Source organism: Labrus bergylta, chromosome 9, assembly GCF_963930695.1.
Source record: "Labrus bergylta chromosome 9, fLabBer1.1, whole genome shotgun sequence".
NCBI classification, from domain to species: Eukaryota; Metazoa; Chordata; class Actinopteri; order Labriformes; family Labridae; genus Labrus; species Labrus bergylta.
This window is the reverse complement of record NC_089203.1, coordinates 9917610-9934475: the sequence shown is the minus strand read 5'-3', so window position 1 is coordinate 9934475 and position 16866 is coordinate 9917610. Positions and strand designations below refer to the sequence as shown.

The 16866-nt window shown below is 41.5% G+C and overlaps 1 protein-coding gene across 2 annotated transcripts; it reads right to left on the bottom strand.

Annotated features, from left to right (window-relative positions):
• Nucleotides 1-828: 828 nt before the first annotated feature.
• Nucleotides 829-16773, bottom strand: fmr1 (fragile X messenger ribonucleoprotein 1). Of its 2 annotated transcripts, none has more exons than XM_065958579.1 (15): nt 16356-16773; nt 12938-12990; nt 12749-12842; nt 11197-11268; nt 10173-10321; nt 9318-9411; nt 8997-9113; nt 6926-7084; nt 6666-6744; nt 6347-6549; nt 5326-5412; nt 3414-3657; nt 3079-3279; nt 2634-2713; nt 829-1421 (listed from the first exon to the last, which is right to left on the bottom strand). In XM_065958579.1, exons 1-15 carry the CDS (start codon nt 16404-16406, stop codon nt 1224-1226), a joined length of 1881 nt encoding a protein of 626 aa, XP_065814651.1. In that variant the 5' UTR covers nt 16407-16773; the 3' UTR covers nt 829-1223. The 2 variants fall into 2 exon arrangements, with proteins under 2 accessions (XP_065814651.1, XP_065814650.1); XM_065958578.1 differs by having other exon boundaries at nt 6926-7096; nt 16356-16772.
• Nucleotides 16774-16866: the final 93 nt, after the last annotated feature.

Here is a 16866-nt window from a genome sequence, read left to right as displayed (position 1 = left end):
CTGGTAACTGACATTTTGTAGCCCGTTGGAGTGTCTGAGTAGTGGGTATCTTTCCCTCTGCTGTGCCTTAGATTTATGTCTCCACATTGGTCTAGTATGTTGCTGAATGAAAGCTTGGTCACACAGTCGGGGAGACTGAAATTCTACATAACTGAGTTAACAAAACACAGATGACATCAATGATGGAACAAGTACTTGTTGAAAAATTCATTGCCTTTGCATACCTGTGTGCATTTCGATCTGCAACATTGAAACTCTCTCCTCTTTGCTGATCCCAAAGGCAATTAGGATTTAGACACAATGATCAGGGCTAGAAGAACTATCTTAAAAAACAAAAGAAAGAGGAAAAAGCTAAGTGCTGAAAACATCTTCTCTTAGTCTGGAGGATCCGGGTCCCCCCCCGCCCCACCCCCACCCCCCAACGTCTCAAGGTGACACCAAAACACATCTGCAACTTCTGAAAAAAGGGGTTTTGGAATGAATCAAGAAAGTTTCAAAGTCTCTCTGGAAAAGCACCTGGAAGTTGCTGAATGGACTTTCTTCTCAGCAATGTTCTGTTACGATTGCCAAGTGTTGGGGGGGCAGTAAACATCTCCAGCCGACACACAGTCAAAGTGTGCCGTGGGAGTGGCACATTTCATCCTGCTCACGTTTTTTGACGTTAGCTATAATATGAGTGCATCAAGTTATTTTCTCTTCTTTAATTCAAATCCTTTTCTGGAAGGGCCGTGGGTTCTTGTTTCCTCGTCACAGTATGATTTCCTTGATTTGTTTGATTTTATTTTGATGTGAGAAATTTCAGGTCAATGAAAAAAAACAACAAATAAACAAAGTTTAGCCTTTAATGGATAGGGGAGCACGTTTTACGTTATGCCTCTGTGAGTGATGAGCTGTAGTCTACTTTTTTTTAACCAAAGTGGTACTTTTTTTTTTTTAGTTTTGAATCAAGAGAAGAACAGGAGAAACCAGACCGGTCAAGAAGAAATCCAGTCCAGGCCACTCAGAAGTCAACAAAGCAGACCAAACAGAAACCAGATCACCTCCGGTCTACAGCTTCACAGAGGTGAACTCTTCCATGCTGATGAAAAATATGTGTACCTGCGTGTTTGACAACAAGAGAAAGAAAAAAGCCAAAGAGACTCGATGATGGTTTACGACGGGGTTGGTCGCGTGTGTGTTTCTGAGTGTGGTTCTCTGAGTGAGAAGGTCCTCCAGTGGTGTTTCTACGACACTCCATTCACCAGCGGAGGAGCGTCCTGTTTTTCCTTCTTCATCCCTCGGTCCCTGACGGGTCTCTGATGGTGATGGCGAGATGGGCCCTCGCTGCCAGCACTGATGCCAGCCTGGGATGAGTTGGGACCTCCTCCTCGGCCTCCTGAGGAGTGCTGCACGCTGCGCTCATTGTTACCGTCCACGCGGATCTGTGGAAGACATGAAGAACGGCCTGATTTCACAGTCCACAGCTACAAGAGAGTTCTATGAAGGGTAAATGAACTTGGGCTTGTATAGAGCTTTTCTAGTCTTCTGACTACTCAAAGCACTTTTACGCCGCAGGTCACACCTACACATTCACCATCTCATCCATACACTGCGACGTAGCCGGAGCAATTTGGGGTTAAGTGTCTTGCCCAAGGACACATTGACATGTGCTGGCTGCAGGAGGTGGGGATCAAACCCCCGACCTCCCGGTTTAGAGACAACTGACTCTATCACTGAGCCACAGCTGCCCTTGGCACAAACGCATGGTCAAGGATAAATTGGGACATTTTCATCAAGCACCTCAGGATTACTCTGGGTATGCTTAAACTGTTTATTTTACTCTTAATATTTTGAAGAGTATTAAAATGTGGAAGCTATATATCCAAGTGAAAACAGGGTTATGCAGTAAATACATCTTTAATGCAATTCTTTGATTTTGTCCATATATGCGATAAGTTAATTACAAAGCCTGTACTTAATTTGATTATTTTTTAGAATCCAGTAACAGCGCTAGTGATTATTACTTAATCTGTGTAGAGTAGAAAATCAAGTAAAACATATTTGGTCTGACTTTTGGAATTAGCAGTAAACAACAACTGTAACTGAGGGAATGATTTCTAGTTCAGGCATTTTTACCAACTGGTATCATATGCACGTGTCTGGCAGAACGACATCACAACTTTTAAGCTTTTAAAACAGCGACAGGAGTAGATTTAGATTAAACAGGAAAGACTAGATGTTTTCAAAGGTTAAACATAGATTACCTCAGCAAGTCTGTGTGTGTGTGTGTGTGTGTGTGTTCTTGTTAGAGGCAGACATGCACTGGAGGTGTGATGGAGGGCAGACTGACTTATTAATTGATCCGTGATGTCTCTTGTTTAGTTTATAACGCTACTCTGGACGTTTGTATGATCAGTGATGAGTGACGTCAGAGTGCAATTAATGTGTGTCCATTTTTTTACGCATTATTTTCTCTGTAATTAATTTATCAAATTAACGTGTTATTCTGACAGCCTTAATAATAACAATTTTCTTGGTCTCTATCATTTTAATTATGAACATCAATGTGTTTCCTCTATAGTAACATGATTTAACAAAACACAAAGATGTGTTGTGTGTGTGTGTGTGTGTGTGTGTGTGTGTGTGTGTGTTACCTGTAGTGTGTCTTCCGGCCCTCTTGGCTTGGAGTCTCTAACTTGACGAGGTCTCGGGTCGCTCCACTGGATGTCATCACCTGAGACAAGACGGACAAATCCTTGAGCTCCCCACGCATCATCCGCTTTATCCCTGTTCCTCTACACCTCATGAGATCACTTAAACCAACATGTTCTTGGACTAAGTGTTGGGTCAAATCTATGTGTTTGCAACACATCCAATAACTTCTGAAAAAGTTGAAAAGTCTAAATATAAATCTGCTTGAAAATCATGAATATTATGACTTGATTCATCCCAATGATCAAAACCCTGGTTTCATGAAAAACATCTCAAACGGCCAATTATTTTCTCTTCACTTGACTGAAGAGAATATCCTTTCATTAGCTTCATCTCAAAACAAACTGATTCAAAAAGCTGATCAAGCAAATTGAAGTTCCTACCAACCTTTATAACCTCCGCCTCCTCTTCCTCTCCCCCCTCTGCCTCGCGGCCCTCCTCCGCCCCCTCTCCTTCTCCCGTCTGTTCGTCTTGGCAGTGTCCCGCCTCCGGTCATTAGCTCCTCGGTGGGGGCTAGCGACCAATCACTGAGCTCCTCTCTGTGGTCGGACTCGGTCTCTGATGCATTAGACGCCTCTGAATTGGTGCCTTAAGAGTCGGGAGGACGCATTTTAAATTTCATTTAAACATTTAATTGAATAAACATAGACTTGTACGAGCATGTTACTCTAAAGGAGACATTTCTCATATTTTTTAGTCATCAAAATGTTATCTTATCGTACCTGAGGCAAAAGCTGCACCACCGCCTCTTCGCCCACGGCCTCCTCTTCCTCCTCCTCCTGCATAGGGCTTCCCTCCTCCTCCAGCTCCTCTACCACTCCCCAGCCCCCCCATGCCATTATCAAACACGTAGGTCTTGTCTTTGAGGTTCCGAGGTCCTGTCCCTCCTCCTCCACCTCCTCCTCCTCCTATCTGCCTGAGCTGCTCGTCAATCTGAAGGCGCTCCAGACGAAGCTGATCCACCTCCTGAAAATCAAGGAGTTAAATAATTATTACACCTAGTATATTTCAATACTTGAGTTTCACTTTGAGTTTCTTTTTAATCCTAATCAACCATCAACCAAGCCCAGTTTTTAAAACGCTATTGGAATACAACAATCAATTTGTGTTTGTTGAAGATTTCATGTTTAAATTAGTTTTTACTTTTTTTTGTACAATTCACAGTATAAATAGATAAAGGCCACCAATATTTGTGTGAGAGTCATTCTGTCACGTGATCATTGAAAGGAGAACTTCACAGAATAGAGGTTGAAAAATGTCTACAATCATTGTCTGTGTATGTGTGTACATTTTCAGTCACTGAGAGTTGCTCTTTGTCATACAGTAATGTTAGCTCGCTAAGTTAGCTAGGTATTGTTAGCGTACTCCAAAATACCCTACTTTGTCCATACATGATAACATACTCTGTAAACAAATGACATCAAATACTTTCTGAGGTAAACCATGACGCTTGCGGCTCATTGTTGACCCACTTATGAAAGCTTGAGGTAGTATTTCAAAAACTAAATTTCTTAAAAGGTGTTACAGATAAGTTAAAATGTTGAATGAGATGATATCAGCTACAGTTTGAGGAATACCTGGAATATCGGTTAGTGTTGACCCACTTATGTATCTAAGGGTTCTTATGTATTAATTCATTTTTCAGGCACGCTGTTGTAACTTCTTTTGTTGTCAAGCTTTATTGTTCTGGCTTGGTAATTATTAACAGTCTGAGACTTGTTATACACAGATGGCAGTAGGGCTGAAGGAGATATAGTTTTACCATTACACTTGTGATGGGCGCATGTGCAATAGTGATATTGAGGCACGTGTTTGACCTGAAGCGTGTCATGCTGCCTGTTTTGTTTGTTTTGATGTTATTAAAAACTGCCAGTTTTCTAGTTTCCACGCCTAATCATGCACAATCTGTGTCACCCGCTTGTAAAGTGCTACAGGCAACGCTGCAGTCACAGACACATAAGCATGAAGTCGGAGGCAGAAGCTCAAATACAGATTTGAAATGAGTGTATCCATGCTACCAGCAGCACGTCGTCACGGTGCTCGTTGATGCTGTGGCCACATATTCAAAACCACTGACAGAGACAAAGTACTGCATGAATGTGACTCACAGGCAGCTCAAGACGTGACCTTTAGTTTGATTAGAGGTTACAATCACAGGACTGGTCATGTAGTCTAACCGTTAACTTTGAAATCATTAGGTGAGGTCAATGATGCTTAAAATGCACAAATGCAAGCCGCAAGTATATTTTTGTAAAGTTTAAGAAGAAACATGATGCTCCAGCTTTTCTACTCCTACTCTGCGGTGTGTGTGTGTGTGTGTGTGTGTGTGTGTGTGTTTGTCAAAGCCGCTGTCAGAGGGCTGGACCCAGTGTGCGATGAAAGTAGGAGGGGGTTTGGATTTGAAATCAGGAGATGACTTAAAGACCAAAACAATAACAAGTACATTATCTCATTTAAATGTTAATAGATGTACATAAAAAGAACCTGCATTCATCGGGTACTTTGTGTTTTCTAAAAACAATCACTGTATATATCGCAATGACAGTTCTTTCTTATATCATTCAGCCCTAAAAGGCAGCATGAAAAGCAAAGCACCCTGGGATAAATGACTGAAGGTAGCCTGATCAAACTCACCTTTAGATAGTTCAGGTGATAGTCCAGCAGGACAGTGGCATTGGTGATGCTCTCCTTTGTCCCAACGAACACAAATGGAACCATTCCCTGTGAAAGAGGATCAGAGAGAGAAGAAAGCATTTATTCCCAGGAGTCCATTCACTGATTCTCACTGTCCACCAGCAGTATGAAAGAAATAATCATTCATTCATCATTTAAGGAGAGTTCTAAGAAGACTCTCCGTCAGGTTCAACAACGTGTTCTTAAATGACTGAATTGTTTGCAGCTGTGTTCTTATCTCCTTGTGTTTGAAGTTGAAAGTGCGTGCCTGTTGTTCATGATTAGCATAGGTAACCACCCACTAATGCCCATAAAAGGGCATGAGTGCAGAGACCTGCAGACACACTTGGAGATGCCTTTCGGAGCGCTGTAGATGGTGCATACAAACACACACAGGGTCAGATGTCACCGACTCGCTGTCAAACGAACTGGACTTTAGGGTGAAGCGTGCTTGGGCACGGTACGGATTGCCTAGTGTGAGTGCGCCCTAGGAGTACTCGAGTGTTCATAACTTCTGTTCTTACCTAAGAAGAAATCCCACAAAAGAAAACATCGGTGAATCCCAGAATGTTCTGAAGTAGGATTTAAGAACAGATTTGATCTTAAGAACAGTTGGTGAATGAAGCCCAATCCTCTCACGCCTGTGGCTGCTAGTTTATCTTTGTGTGTGTGTGTGTGTGTGTGTGTGTGTGTGTGTGTGTGTGTGTGTGTGTGTGTGTGTGTGTGTGTGTGTGTGTGTGTATACATATGTATGGTTGGTGTTTAGTGCTTTTGAATCTATTTGTTCATTTTTGTATGATGGTTTGATTTGTGTCTGTTTGTTTTTGTCTTCTGTCACGTTGAGTTAACGTTTGTATGAAACGTGCTGTAAAATAAAACTGAGTTATTGGAATCAGAGGTCAGTCATTTAGGGGTACGAGAGTTAACCCTGACCCTTAAGCTTCGTAGGGAGAGACTTTAATCTTTTTTCTTTCACACTGACCTCATCATCTTCTGCTGCTCCTGCTGCCACCGTCACCGCCGCCGCCGCTGCCGCCACCGCCGCCGCACCTGCAGCCGCACCTGCAGCCGCACCTGCAGCTGCCAGGGGCTTTTTATCACTCTCAGGCTCAATACGAACACGCACCACACCAGATTTATCAACCACTTCCTGGATCAGTTTGCCATTTTTGCCTATCACCTTCCCTGTTAGGGCAAAAAACATATTCAGTCAGTCTGCTTCGACTTGGAAGTTTAGTCGTCTCTTTCATTCTTCCAATCCCAGGAGGGTTCTCATCGTGAAGGTTAAGCGCCATTCTCACCTACTAAGTTCCGGGGAACTTTGATGACGTCTTCAGAGAACTCCAGGTAGCTCCTGGCCATACGGACAGCCTCCTGATCCTATGACAAACAGCCAAGAGAAAACAAATCTGACTACACCTGTCTCTCAAGTTTAACTTGCATATGAAAATAAAGATGGGACAAGTTTGAAACTTGACCGCACAGATATACAGAACATACAGCATACATGGAATGTAAGAAACAGCACACTTTAAGGCACTCCTACATATCCGTATCGTACCTCTCCATATATGTGGAAGGTGCAGGTCTCCTCATCCAGGTCTATGTTAGTAACTCCAGGGACTTTTCTCGCTTGCTGAATGTTGGCCCCATGAGTCCCGATGGCTAGACCCATCAGATCATCCCGAACCACAAACTGTTCATGAAACCGTGACGCCAGCTGCCTTGAGCTCTGTGCAAATACAACAGAAGGGACAACGAGAGGAACAAAAAAACACAGGATCATTGGCACAACAGTCTGAGGAGGTGTTGATGACTGCTGTAGGCATAAAATGTAAAGTCAAACGCCTCCTGGAATAAAGTAGTTCTCTATTTATTATTGTTTTCAAATCTAAGCGTGTATTAAACTGTGTATTAAACTGGCATATCGACCACAGCAATATGTAACAACACTTGGCACAGGTATTTCACATTCACCTGCAAGGAGGACTCCAGAGTGGTGTTGTTAGCGATGCTAACGTTAGCCACGCTGGTCAAAGCTATTCTAAAGTGTTTACTGATGGCCAAATTTAACCTGCAAAGAACTGCATTTTGGTTCACTTCCCTTGTTTGGTCCGGTATGTGTTCTCCCCATAGACTGTAAATATTAATGGACGAAGCCTGAGTGATGTCACCCGGAGGCTCGTCAGCATCAGTCACCGTGCAGGAACTCCTGTCTCAACCTAACCTTCAGTCAACCTAACGACAGGCTGAGAGCTGGAGCTGAGGCCGGTTTTAAGCCTCTTTACGAACCATTACATCGCACTCACCTGTCAATTAGGTCAGCTATGCGCCTAACTATGGATAACACGTATCGTTGATAAAATCTAAACGGAGCCGTTTTTGTAAAAAACGTGTGTGCCCATGATGACAATAATTAATCAGACCTATTTAATTTATTTGTACCCAGCTGTAAACATGTTAAGTTAAGCTGTAAAAAACGCTTTTTTAGCTGTGGTGTGTATGTGACATCCGGGGCATTTGGAGCCAGCCTCAAGTGGACACTCAACGAACTGCAAGATTTTGCTATTCCACATTTCAAGTGGATTTTAAGCGGACTAGAGTTCTTTGACCCCCGCACCAGAGTTCATTTGAGCTTACACACCACCCCAAACCAAACTATCCGACAAAGCGTTTCAGAGTTCATTTCTAACATCTTAGGTGTGAATGCACCCTTACTCTGTTAGATGTATGAGAACAGAATTTAGGGGAGAAAAAAAGGTGTTTTTATTATATTCAGATCCATCGTGCTCTAATGATGATTACGTGAAATTATAAGCCTTATTGGAACATTTACACACTTGATTTATTTTCTCTGTTGTATCTGATTTTAGTCTGCTTTTTTTGTTTAACTTCTTCATATTTTCTAGTATAATCATTTGATCTGAGATTTTAAAGATATGATATGGTGATCTGCTGAAGGCAAAAATGTCCATGATCATGATAGCCTGAGTATGAACCAGCGCTTCCGTCTGTCCTGTAAGCACAGAACTGTGACGATGATGATGTCAAAGCTGCATGCATTCCTAACTTTGCAGAGTTAGGTCACACTGCAAAACATCCGATCTGTATCCGATTTAGGACCACATACTGAAGTGGCCCAAATCTGATTTGAAAAAATGTTGTTTTAATGATGTGCTTTTAACATCTGTCTTTCCATTTTTTATTATTCCTGTCCATTTGTCTGTTCTGCCACTGACAAGAGCTGCTAAACTGTTTTCGGTTGTTTTATAGCAAAGACAATAAAGATATTTACTATTCAGATTTCATGTGACTTGTGCGGTTCAAACTGTCGTAAAAAATCTGATCTGAGTCACATGTGAGAAAAAACAACAGATTTGGGTCACATCTGTCTTCAGTCTGATCTGCAGTCCAAGCCTTTAGCAACCTCCTGTCTGTTGTTTGTTAGTTAATGTATGAATGGTCTGGGTAGACTGTAAAAAGAAAAGCCCTATGGGATGAATAAAGTTGTCTGAACAGAGACAACTTACTGCAGAATAAACAGACTTCACACACACAAACAGGAAGGTCCATACACTAAAGGTGACAGTCTGTAAGCCTCTTTGAATGTCTGTATGTGTGTATATATTCACCTCCAGTTGTCTGCTGGCCTCTTCGTTCCTCAGCATGAGAGACAATTTGGTACGAAGGCTTCTGAAGTGCATGTCACTCATCATATTGGCCCGCTTTGTTGTGACCTCGTTCACAGACTGAGAGAACAAGAAGAGCTTAATTCACACAAACAGTTGGGCTTTCATGTTATTGATTGATCTTATCTGTAAATGATGTGAGATAGAGTGCGTCTGTCAGACTTGCCAATGACGAACAAAACAGATTTAAATGAAGTAAAGAAAGAATCCTTTAGGAAATAAGACATGTACATGTTTTCTTTAAAATGAAAGTTATTCAGTTACCAAAATGACCAGCTGCTTTTTCTCGGAGTCGTAGGTGACACTGAATGCGCCCACAGCCTTTTTAAAGTCTTTGTGTGCCGATTCCTTGGAGCACCTATCAACACAGAGTTACACAAGTAAGTAAGACTTTATTTATATCGCACTTTTAAAACACTCAGTTACAAAGTGATTCACAAATAAAAGCAATCAAACAATTCATACAGTGACGCAAATGTACATAAATAAACCACAAGAGTAGCGACAAGAGAGGGTTCTTCAGGGGTTACATGAAGGCTTGTCTGTACAGGTAACTTTTTAGATGCTTCTTGAAACTGAAGGTGTGTGGGAGTTGATTCCAAAGAGGGAAGGGTTAAAACAGCGAAGGCACGATCACCTTTTATTTTATAATTAGAGCGGGGGATGGAAAGAAGGCCAAGATTAGATGATCTGAGTGGATGAGGGGTGGGATACGGTAAAAGGAGGTCAGAAATGTAGCTGGCGAGGAAATCATTATCATTATTAATATTATTATTGAGGGACAAAGGCAAATAACTGCATGTGCAAACATGTGCAAGTGAAGCCCAGTCACAGCCATTTCAAATTAAATCTGGCTTAGAAAAATTGGATTCCTAAACATAAAGGTTTGATCATTTGCATGTTGTGTTGTCGGCTTTGACCGTTCATTTCTGTTCATTGAGCTGGTTCCTCTATGCTTTGTTTCTACTTCCACAGGGTCTTCCAGCACAGAGCATTAACTCCTAGTAAACATGTCAGTGCTTAATCTCTGGTTCCTTGAGTCCAAAAACTTCTGATAAAGAACATCTTACATTAACTTTGGTGTAATTGCTGGGTGTAACAGTGTGTGTGCATACTCACATCTGTCGTAGATCCTCTGGTACATCCAGTCTGATCTTGATGAAGGTGTTTTTGTTGGCTGGTTTATTTGGGTTGACTGGCCGTAACCGCTCCAGCGTCACTATCTCGTTTAATGTAGCATCACATGCAGCATACTCTATGACATAAAACTGGAGATACAGAGGCAACAGAGACATCAGAGTGAACTTTTTTTTAATATATTGTGAAAGTCAAATATGCACAAGAAACAAAGGATTAGAAAAGAAACACAGGAAACAACTGTGCTTCAAATAATATCTCAGTTTGAAAGATGGCATCTTACACATCTGTGGATTGTCGCAGCAGCCAAGGTGAAATAGCTTGGTATTTCCCACAACCCCACGATACGATGTGTATCACCATACAGAGGCCACGATACCATAAATATCGTGATATACATTGATTTGGATGAACAGCTGTTCTTTATTGTTGAGAATAACAGCAGGGGCATAATTGAACCTAAAACACTTCAATTCAGGACCTCAGAGATCCTAGAAATACTTCAAATATCTTAATCCCAGAGCTATGGCTATGGTTGTGAATTGCCCCATAGGTCAACTGTCTTTCAAACCGGTCCTCACATCTTGAAGCCGTACCGATTCTGACACATTTGCATCGATACATGTATTTGCAAGGAGCACATGAAATTGCCATATATTGCCATATCGATTCTTTGAGCACAGCCCTAGCCTAAACTACCAGTAACCAAAACATAGCGGAGGTCTTGAGCTCTCATGTCTCGTAGGTTCTTCGGGATCGTTGGCGGATGGACGGCCTGCCCACCATGGATTTCACTTTTACATACTTCATCAGAAATGATAACCTCATGATTTTCCTCTATTTTATGCTGCTCTATCAAGAACAATATAAACGTACTGATATGAGAACGGATGTTTTCGCCTTCCCGCTAATATCTGTTGTTCTGATTTGACTGTTAGCCTTTATCTTAGCGGTTCATTTTAGGACGATTTTGCAACCTTGATTGTGAAAGGGGTCTGAAGCCTACCTCTCCTTTGACCATGCGGACCTTGGCCAGCCACCAGCCACATGGCTCCTTGTCGTTAGCCCTGGAATACACCTAGAAACAAAGACACACAGAGTTAACTTTGCGATTTCTACTTTTCATCCAAACTGACATCAATACAACGGGGTACTCTGGCAAGGAATCTGAAACACAAGGTGTCCAAGGAGGTTTGGAGTCATAGTTAAGTTACCATAAAGCATGTATGTGACTATATATGTATGTATTTTTTTTTATCATATATAATCAGTATGGAAATGAACAAATTCAGTGCAGATTTGAGGATGTTTTGAATAAAGGCCATGTTCAATTTCTTTGCCATTTTTTCTGTTATCGGCTCAGCACATAGTATGACATTAATAATTAATAATATTATGTTTATAGAGATGCTCTTTTATTCAGTTCCGATACGATTCAGATACATTTGTACCTATAAGGGCTGGTTAAAAATTTTTTTTATTCATCAATGCATTGCAATTATTCTTTTCCCAATATAATATAGATTCAAGAACATCCTGAGATCGATTTAATGTAAGGACCACTGGGGGCACTGTGGGTGCTGTGAATTCAGGTCACTTTACATATAGTTTTACAGCCCTGTTGTGTTTATTACAAATTTGCTGCAAATTCAGCTCAGACACAAATGTGCGTTAGATCATACTGTACTTGAAGCATATTGATCAATATCGAATGAATCGTGACCCAAATAAGTGAAATCGAATTGAATTGTTAGGTTGTGGACAATAGCCAGCTCTATAAGTCGTACTGGTATCTTTGGGGGGTTTCACAGAAAGAAAAAGTTTTCAACTGTCTTCCTGTGAGATGATTTTTATTGTGTTCAGTGAAGTCTACAACGTGCCGTCTCTGTGCAGCTGTGTCGCTCTTTTAGTTCAGCCTTTTTTCTCTTCATGGAGTTTGCACTCCTACTAGCTACATTACGGTAGTTGAGCTCTCAGCCTGCAGTGAAAGTTGTGAAGCACAGACCCCTCCCGAGCTCTCTGCTGGTCACTCTTTAACTTTTATATAGTCTTTTATATAGACTCGACAAGGTTTATTGTCCAGCCAGTCTGGTCTGTGTCGCTATGTATCCCAATACACAATGAAACGCCAACGGGGATGAATTTTCAATAGCGTCACCTCACATGCAGTGTGTTGGTGATGGCGGTGCACCCTTGGTAAAAAAAAAGAAAAAAAAGGGGTGTGTCTGCATTTTATAGGCTACTGGTTCTTCCACTCATGACAGAAGCCTATCGCTAGTCATGATCCAAAGTCCATGCCCTGACTCTGAACGGACTGTGTACGGTAAAGACTGAAGCAGAAACAAGAACATCCACTCTCTGAGGTGTGGGCTCATACCATCATTATTTACCATTTCCACTTAATTTAAGTTGAAAAATTAGCCTCAACGATCTCTTTGGCCCACACACACTACATTCCTTTTTTTGCACTCCTACTATCCTGTATTTCTAATTAAATCCTATCTGATAGTAAAAACCAGTTTTCTTGATTCATTCACTTAGAACTTAATCAGTCTCACCTCGACCTCATCACTTTCGTTTATTTCCTTGCAGAACCCTGTTGGAGGAGGAAAACGCACATCCTGGAAAGGGATCTGACGTTCTGGTTGCCAGCTGTGACAGAGAAACACACACAGAAGACAAAAATGAGCAGGATTTACAAGATGATGACAGTATGTTATGTTTTGTTGTGTATGTGCATTACTCACTTGTTTTCAAATGCCACAGTGACGGATCCTTCATGAACATCCTTCACAAAGGCCTACAAGAATTACAGAGGTGACAAAACAAAGGTAAGAATAACAACTACGAGACAAAGCTGTACAAATAATCAATGCAGCTTTGTACTGGCATCAAGCGTGTAAATGGGTACATTTTTTGGCTTCTCAACCGTGACTCACACCCCAGCAGCTTTGGGCTTGAGTCAGGTTTGGCTCTGCCACTATCTGGTAAGTCAATGTGTGTCAAGTAGAGCAACTAGGACATGCAATGCCTAGAAGGAAAAGGAAGAGATAGAGAGCCTAGGCTAAGGGTTGCAGTAGCCTGATTAGCTAACAGTTAACAAAAAGGAAACCTTTTTACCCAGGGCTTCTTAAAACGGGTGGCGTGCCCACTGTGGGGACACAGAAACAGGAAAGGGGAGACAAATGTGGCTAAGGGGAACATACTGTGTGCAGTGTTTCCCGCGCATAGACCCGGGTGTGCTGTCCAGCCTCCAAGTATACTTGCCGACCATTTTTTTCCCCCTGGCCCTCCTATATAATCGCGATCTAAAATCATTATCTTTTGTCTCTCACAAAGCTCCAGGGGGCGTGGCCTCAGAGCACCAGGCGAGGGGGCTTGAGACGAGAGGCTCCAGGCTCCAGGCTGCAGCCATACACTCTTGCCCAAACCTCCATTGACACAGTCTAGTTTGTTAAAATTTGCATTTTTATTATTATTAGAAGTGCAAAAACAAAACTAAAGTCAATCCATATAAAACTAAATACCGGTATGAAGTATACATAGACCACTTGTGTACAGAGACATGCGTGTAGAGATATTCTGCAGGGCTTCAACATTGCAGACACTCAAGAACTCTCTAAATCCTCCATATGCCTTATCCATACATTTATACAGGTTCAAAGAAATGGGCAAATACATGCAACTGCAACAGAGAGTAAGGAGATAAACGTCTGAGGCCATCCGGGACCACAGAATACTTTTTAGTGGACATGATTTATGTCAAACTGTGAGGGATGCCAGTGTTGTGAAAAGCAAAACAAACTAACACAACAAGTTAAAAAATGTTTTAACTGGTTGTGTTACCAAACTCTGATCAAGTACAAAAAGAATAAAAATAATCCACAATAACCTTCAACCCATTTGGCCCAGTCAAACCCTGTGTGGGCTAAATTTACCACTTCAGAGATTAGCATACTGGATCTTGGCATCAAAGTCCACTTTATTACCAAATCCAGGAAATGTACATCACCAGCATGGTCAGGTTTACCTGTATCCTATATAGTTACATCTGTGAAGTCACACACTTATGCATCTGGACAAACCATGAAACACTGATCAAATCTCAAAACCAGGGCCTGAAAATAATTTATCAACATGCCACACAGTAAACTTTGAGCCATTTAGCCTGATACTTCACAGGTTAAAGCAGAATATGAATGGTGATCCAAAAAAATTCCCATGAGGCATCCCATGCAGTAACCTAGATGCACTACATTAGTAATAAAAGGGAAAGAAATATGATTTTAAGAGTTTCTTTGTGCCATGACTTCAATCCCACAGGAAGTTAGACATTTCAATTGATACTGAAATGTTTATGTATTTTTCACTCATTTACATGCCTCATATTTGATCAACCTCCTCCAAGGATATGTATTTAAACAAGATGAACCTTTTATCAGACAGCTTCACAAAAACAACATTAAAGATGCATCAATTACACCGTCGCCATTCATCAGGAACATCGGCACCAAACGTTCATTTAATGACCAGGGCAGGGCAGTATGACTAAAAAAAAGTATCACGATAAAAATGTTCACATCAGTCAATGTCGATGATTATCACGATAAAAGACAAATCATTATTTTTCTGAAATTTAAAGGCTGATTTTTACTCTCGAGTGAAAGTTGAAGAAACCAGATGGTTAATTGTGATTACATTATTCTTTAAAAAGACAAACTCTACTTGAACAGAGGAACATTTCACAATCATAAAGACAGTGCACACTGCTGGATAATTATCGTTGTTGTTTTATTGTCCAGGCCTAGTCCCAACCTAAAGAAATCTACATGCTGACATCTAATCACGATCATTGACCCACCTTCTGGGAGGAACAAGTTAGCCTTAAATGACTGACATCATTTGAGGGTGATGATATGAAACAAACTACAACATTTTGTTATGAAGCAGTGCAACTAAATTAAGCCACTGAAGCCTTTCTGTAGCACAGCCTGTCTATATGAGCGTTTCACTTAACAGCAGAAACAAGTATAATTGGCTGTACACGATCTAGGTCAATTCCTGCATAACATAAAACACACAGATGTATATTTTGTTATGCCGGTGTTTTGTTGAGTTTTGCTCAAAAAGGGTGAGAGGCGGAGCAGCGTGAAGAAGGACAGTGAGAGGAGAAATGGACAACTCCAGCTCTATGTTTACATTGTTAATTTTAATGCAACATACGATATCCATGTAATAAACAATACCTTCTTATCTTGTCACATGTTTGAAAACACATCAATACATTTTAAAACTTGACATAAATGTTGCCCATCAGCAGAATATTTACAGACATTAGTACCTGTACACCTGGAGTGACAACACCTTGAGTACTTGAATGTAGAGTAACTGATTACTCAGACTCACTACTATACAAATAGCCGTAGCTTGCAAATCAATGGACTCCACTCTGTTGATTTAGTTGACTGTTTCAGAGTGATAAAAGTGACACATGTGTCTGATATCAGGGAAGAGTATGTTAAAGTGCTTCTTTAACAACTTTCAAGCCTGTCCAATAGGATCAACACAGCCAGGTACATTAACATCTACCAAACAATCAAATAGCAAGGCTCCTTGCACCTGCCTAGAAAAACACACACTCCCATCGCAGCTCGTCCTTGAGCTGTAGTAAAATGTTTCTGACATCCACTCACTCATTGTCCCATTTGTTGACTTGTTATGAGCCTGGGAACCTCTGCAGCTCTCTAATGAAACAAGAACTACACTACAGCGTGGGGAAACTCCAAAGCATAGCAAAACAGAAACCAAATTCGTTCCTGTTATTCGTAAATAAAGTATTACCCTGACTAACAAATGATCAAATGTCTTAAACCAACTCCTGTCCCATCACTGGATCACAGACTGTAAACAATAACGCTGCTATCGCATCAAAGTGTCCAGGTCATCTCCACACAGTGATACAAAAGGGGGGGAAAGGAGAGATAAAAGCAGTGATGTGATGAGCAGGAGTGCAGTGACAGCTTTGTTTACAGATCTTCATCCTTCACGTCCCGGAGGCTGGACGGACGCGCTGAGGCCCGGACAGACGTTTCCATGTCACTCAGCCAAAACCTTTACGCGGTAAATGACACGATAATGTTTGGGGGAAAAAAGTAAATTTCTTACCTTGTAAAATGCCCCACTTGTTCCCCTCACTTCAACGACTTGTTCATCCATGACGTAAGTAACCACAGCTCGCCAGCTAGCCAACTACCGTGAGCGACTTTAGTAGCTAGCTAGCTAGCTGGCTAGCCCGACGCTAGCCTCGGAAGACCCTGCTGCCGCTGGTTTTCAGCCCAAAACAGCCTCCGAGCTGGAGTCAGGAAGAGGCCACGATGACTGTATTTGACCGTAATGTTGTTTCCCGTTTGGCACAGTCTATGAATTTTGCCTGTGTTTCTTACAGATTTGACATTGCGGATGTAAAATTAATGAAATTCGAGGTCTGTAGCACGCTGTATTAGCATGCACTGTCTGGGTTTGTTAATGTTGTGTGATTGGTAGTGAAGCAGCTACTGCAGGTTGCATTTTCCATGTGACGTCTTCGCTCTCTTCTTCTACGGAAACCGAAAGGCTGTTTACGCTCACAGCAAGCTGTTGCTGCTCTCCACAGGCAACGCGGAGGAATGCATGTTCA

What these genes read in the sequence shown, in the direction of transcription:
- fmr1 (XM_065958578.1), bottom strand. Translation starts at nt 16,406, where the DNA reads ATGGATGAACAAGTCGTTGAAGTGAGGGGAACAAGTGGGGCATTTTAC. An exon ending in ACTGTGGCATTTGAAAACAA is followed by an intron (nt 12,843 to 12,937) that starts GTGAGTAATGCA and finishes TCTCTGTCACAG; the next exon opens with CTGGCAACCAGAACGTCAGA. An exon ending in AAAAGCAGCTGGTCATTTTG is followed by an intron (nt 9,114 to 9,317) that starts GTAACTGAATAA and finishes TTGTTCTCTCAG; the next exon opens with TCTGTGAACGAGGTCACAAC.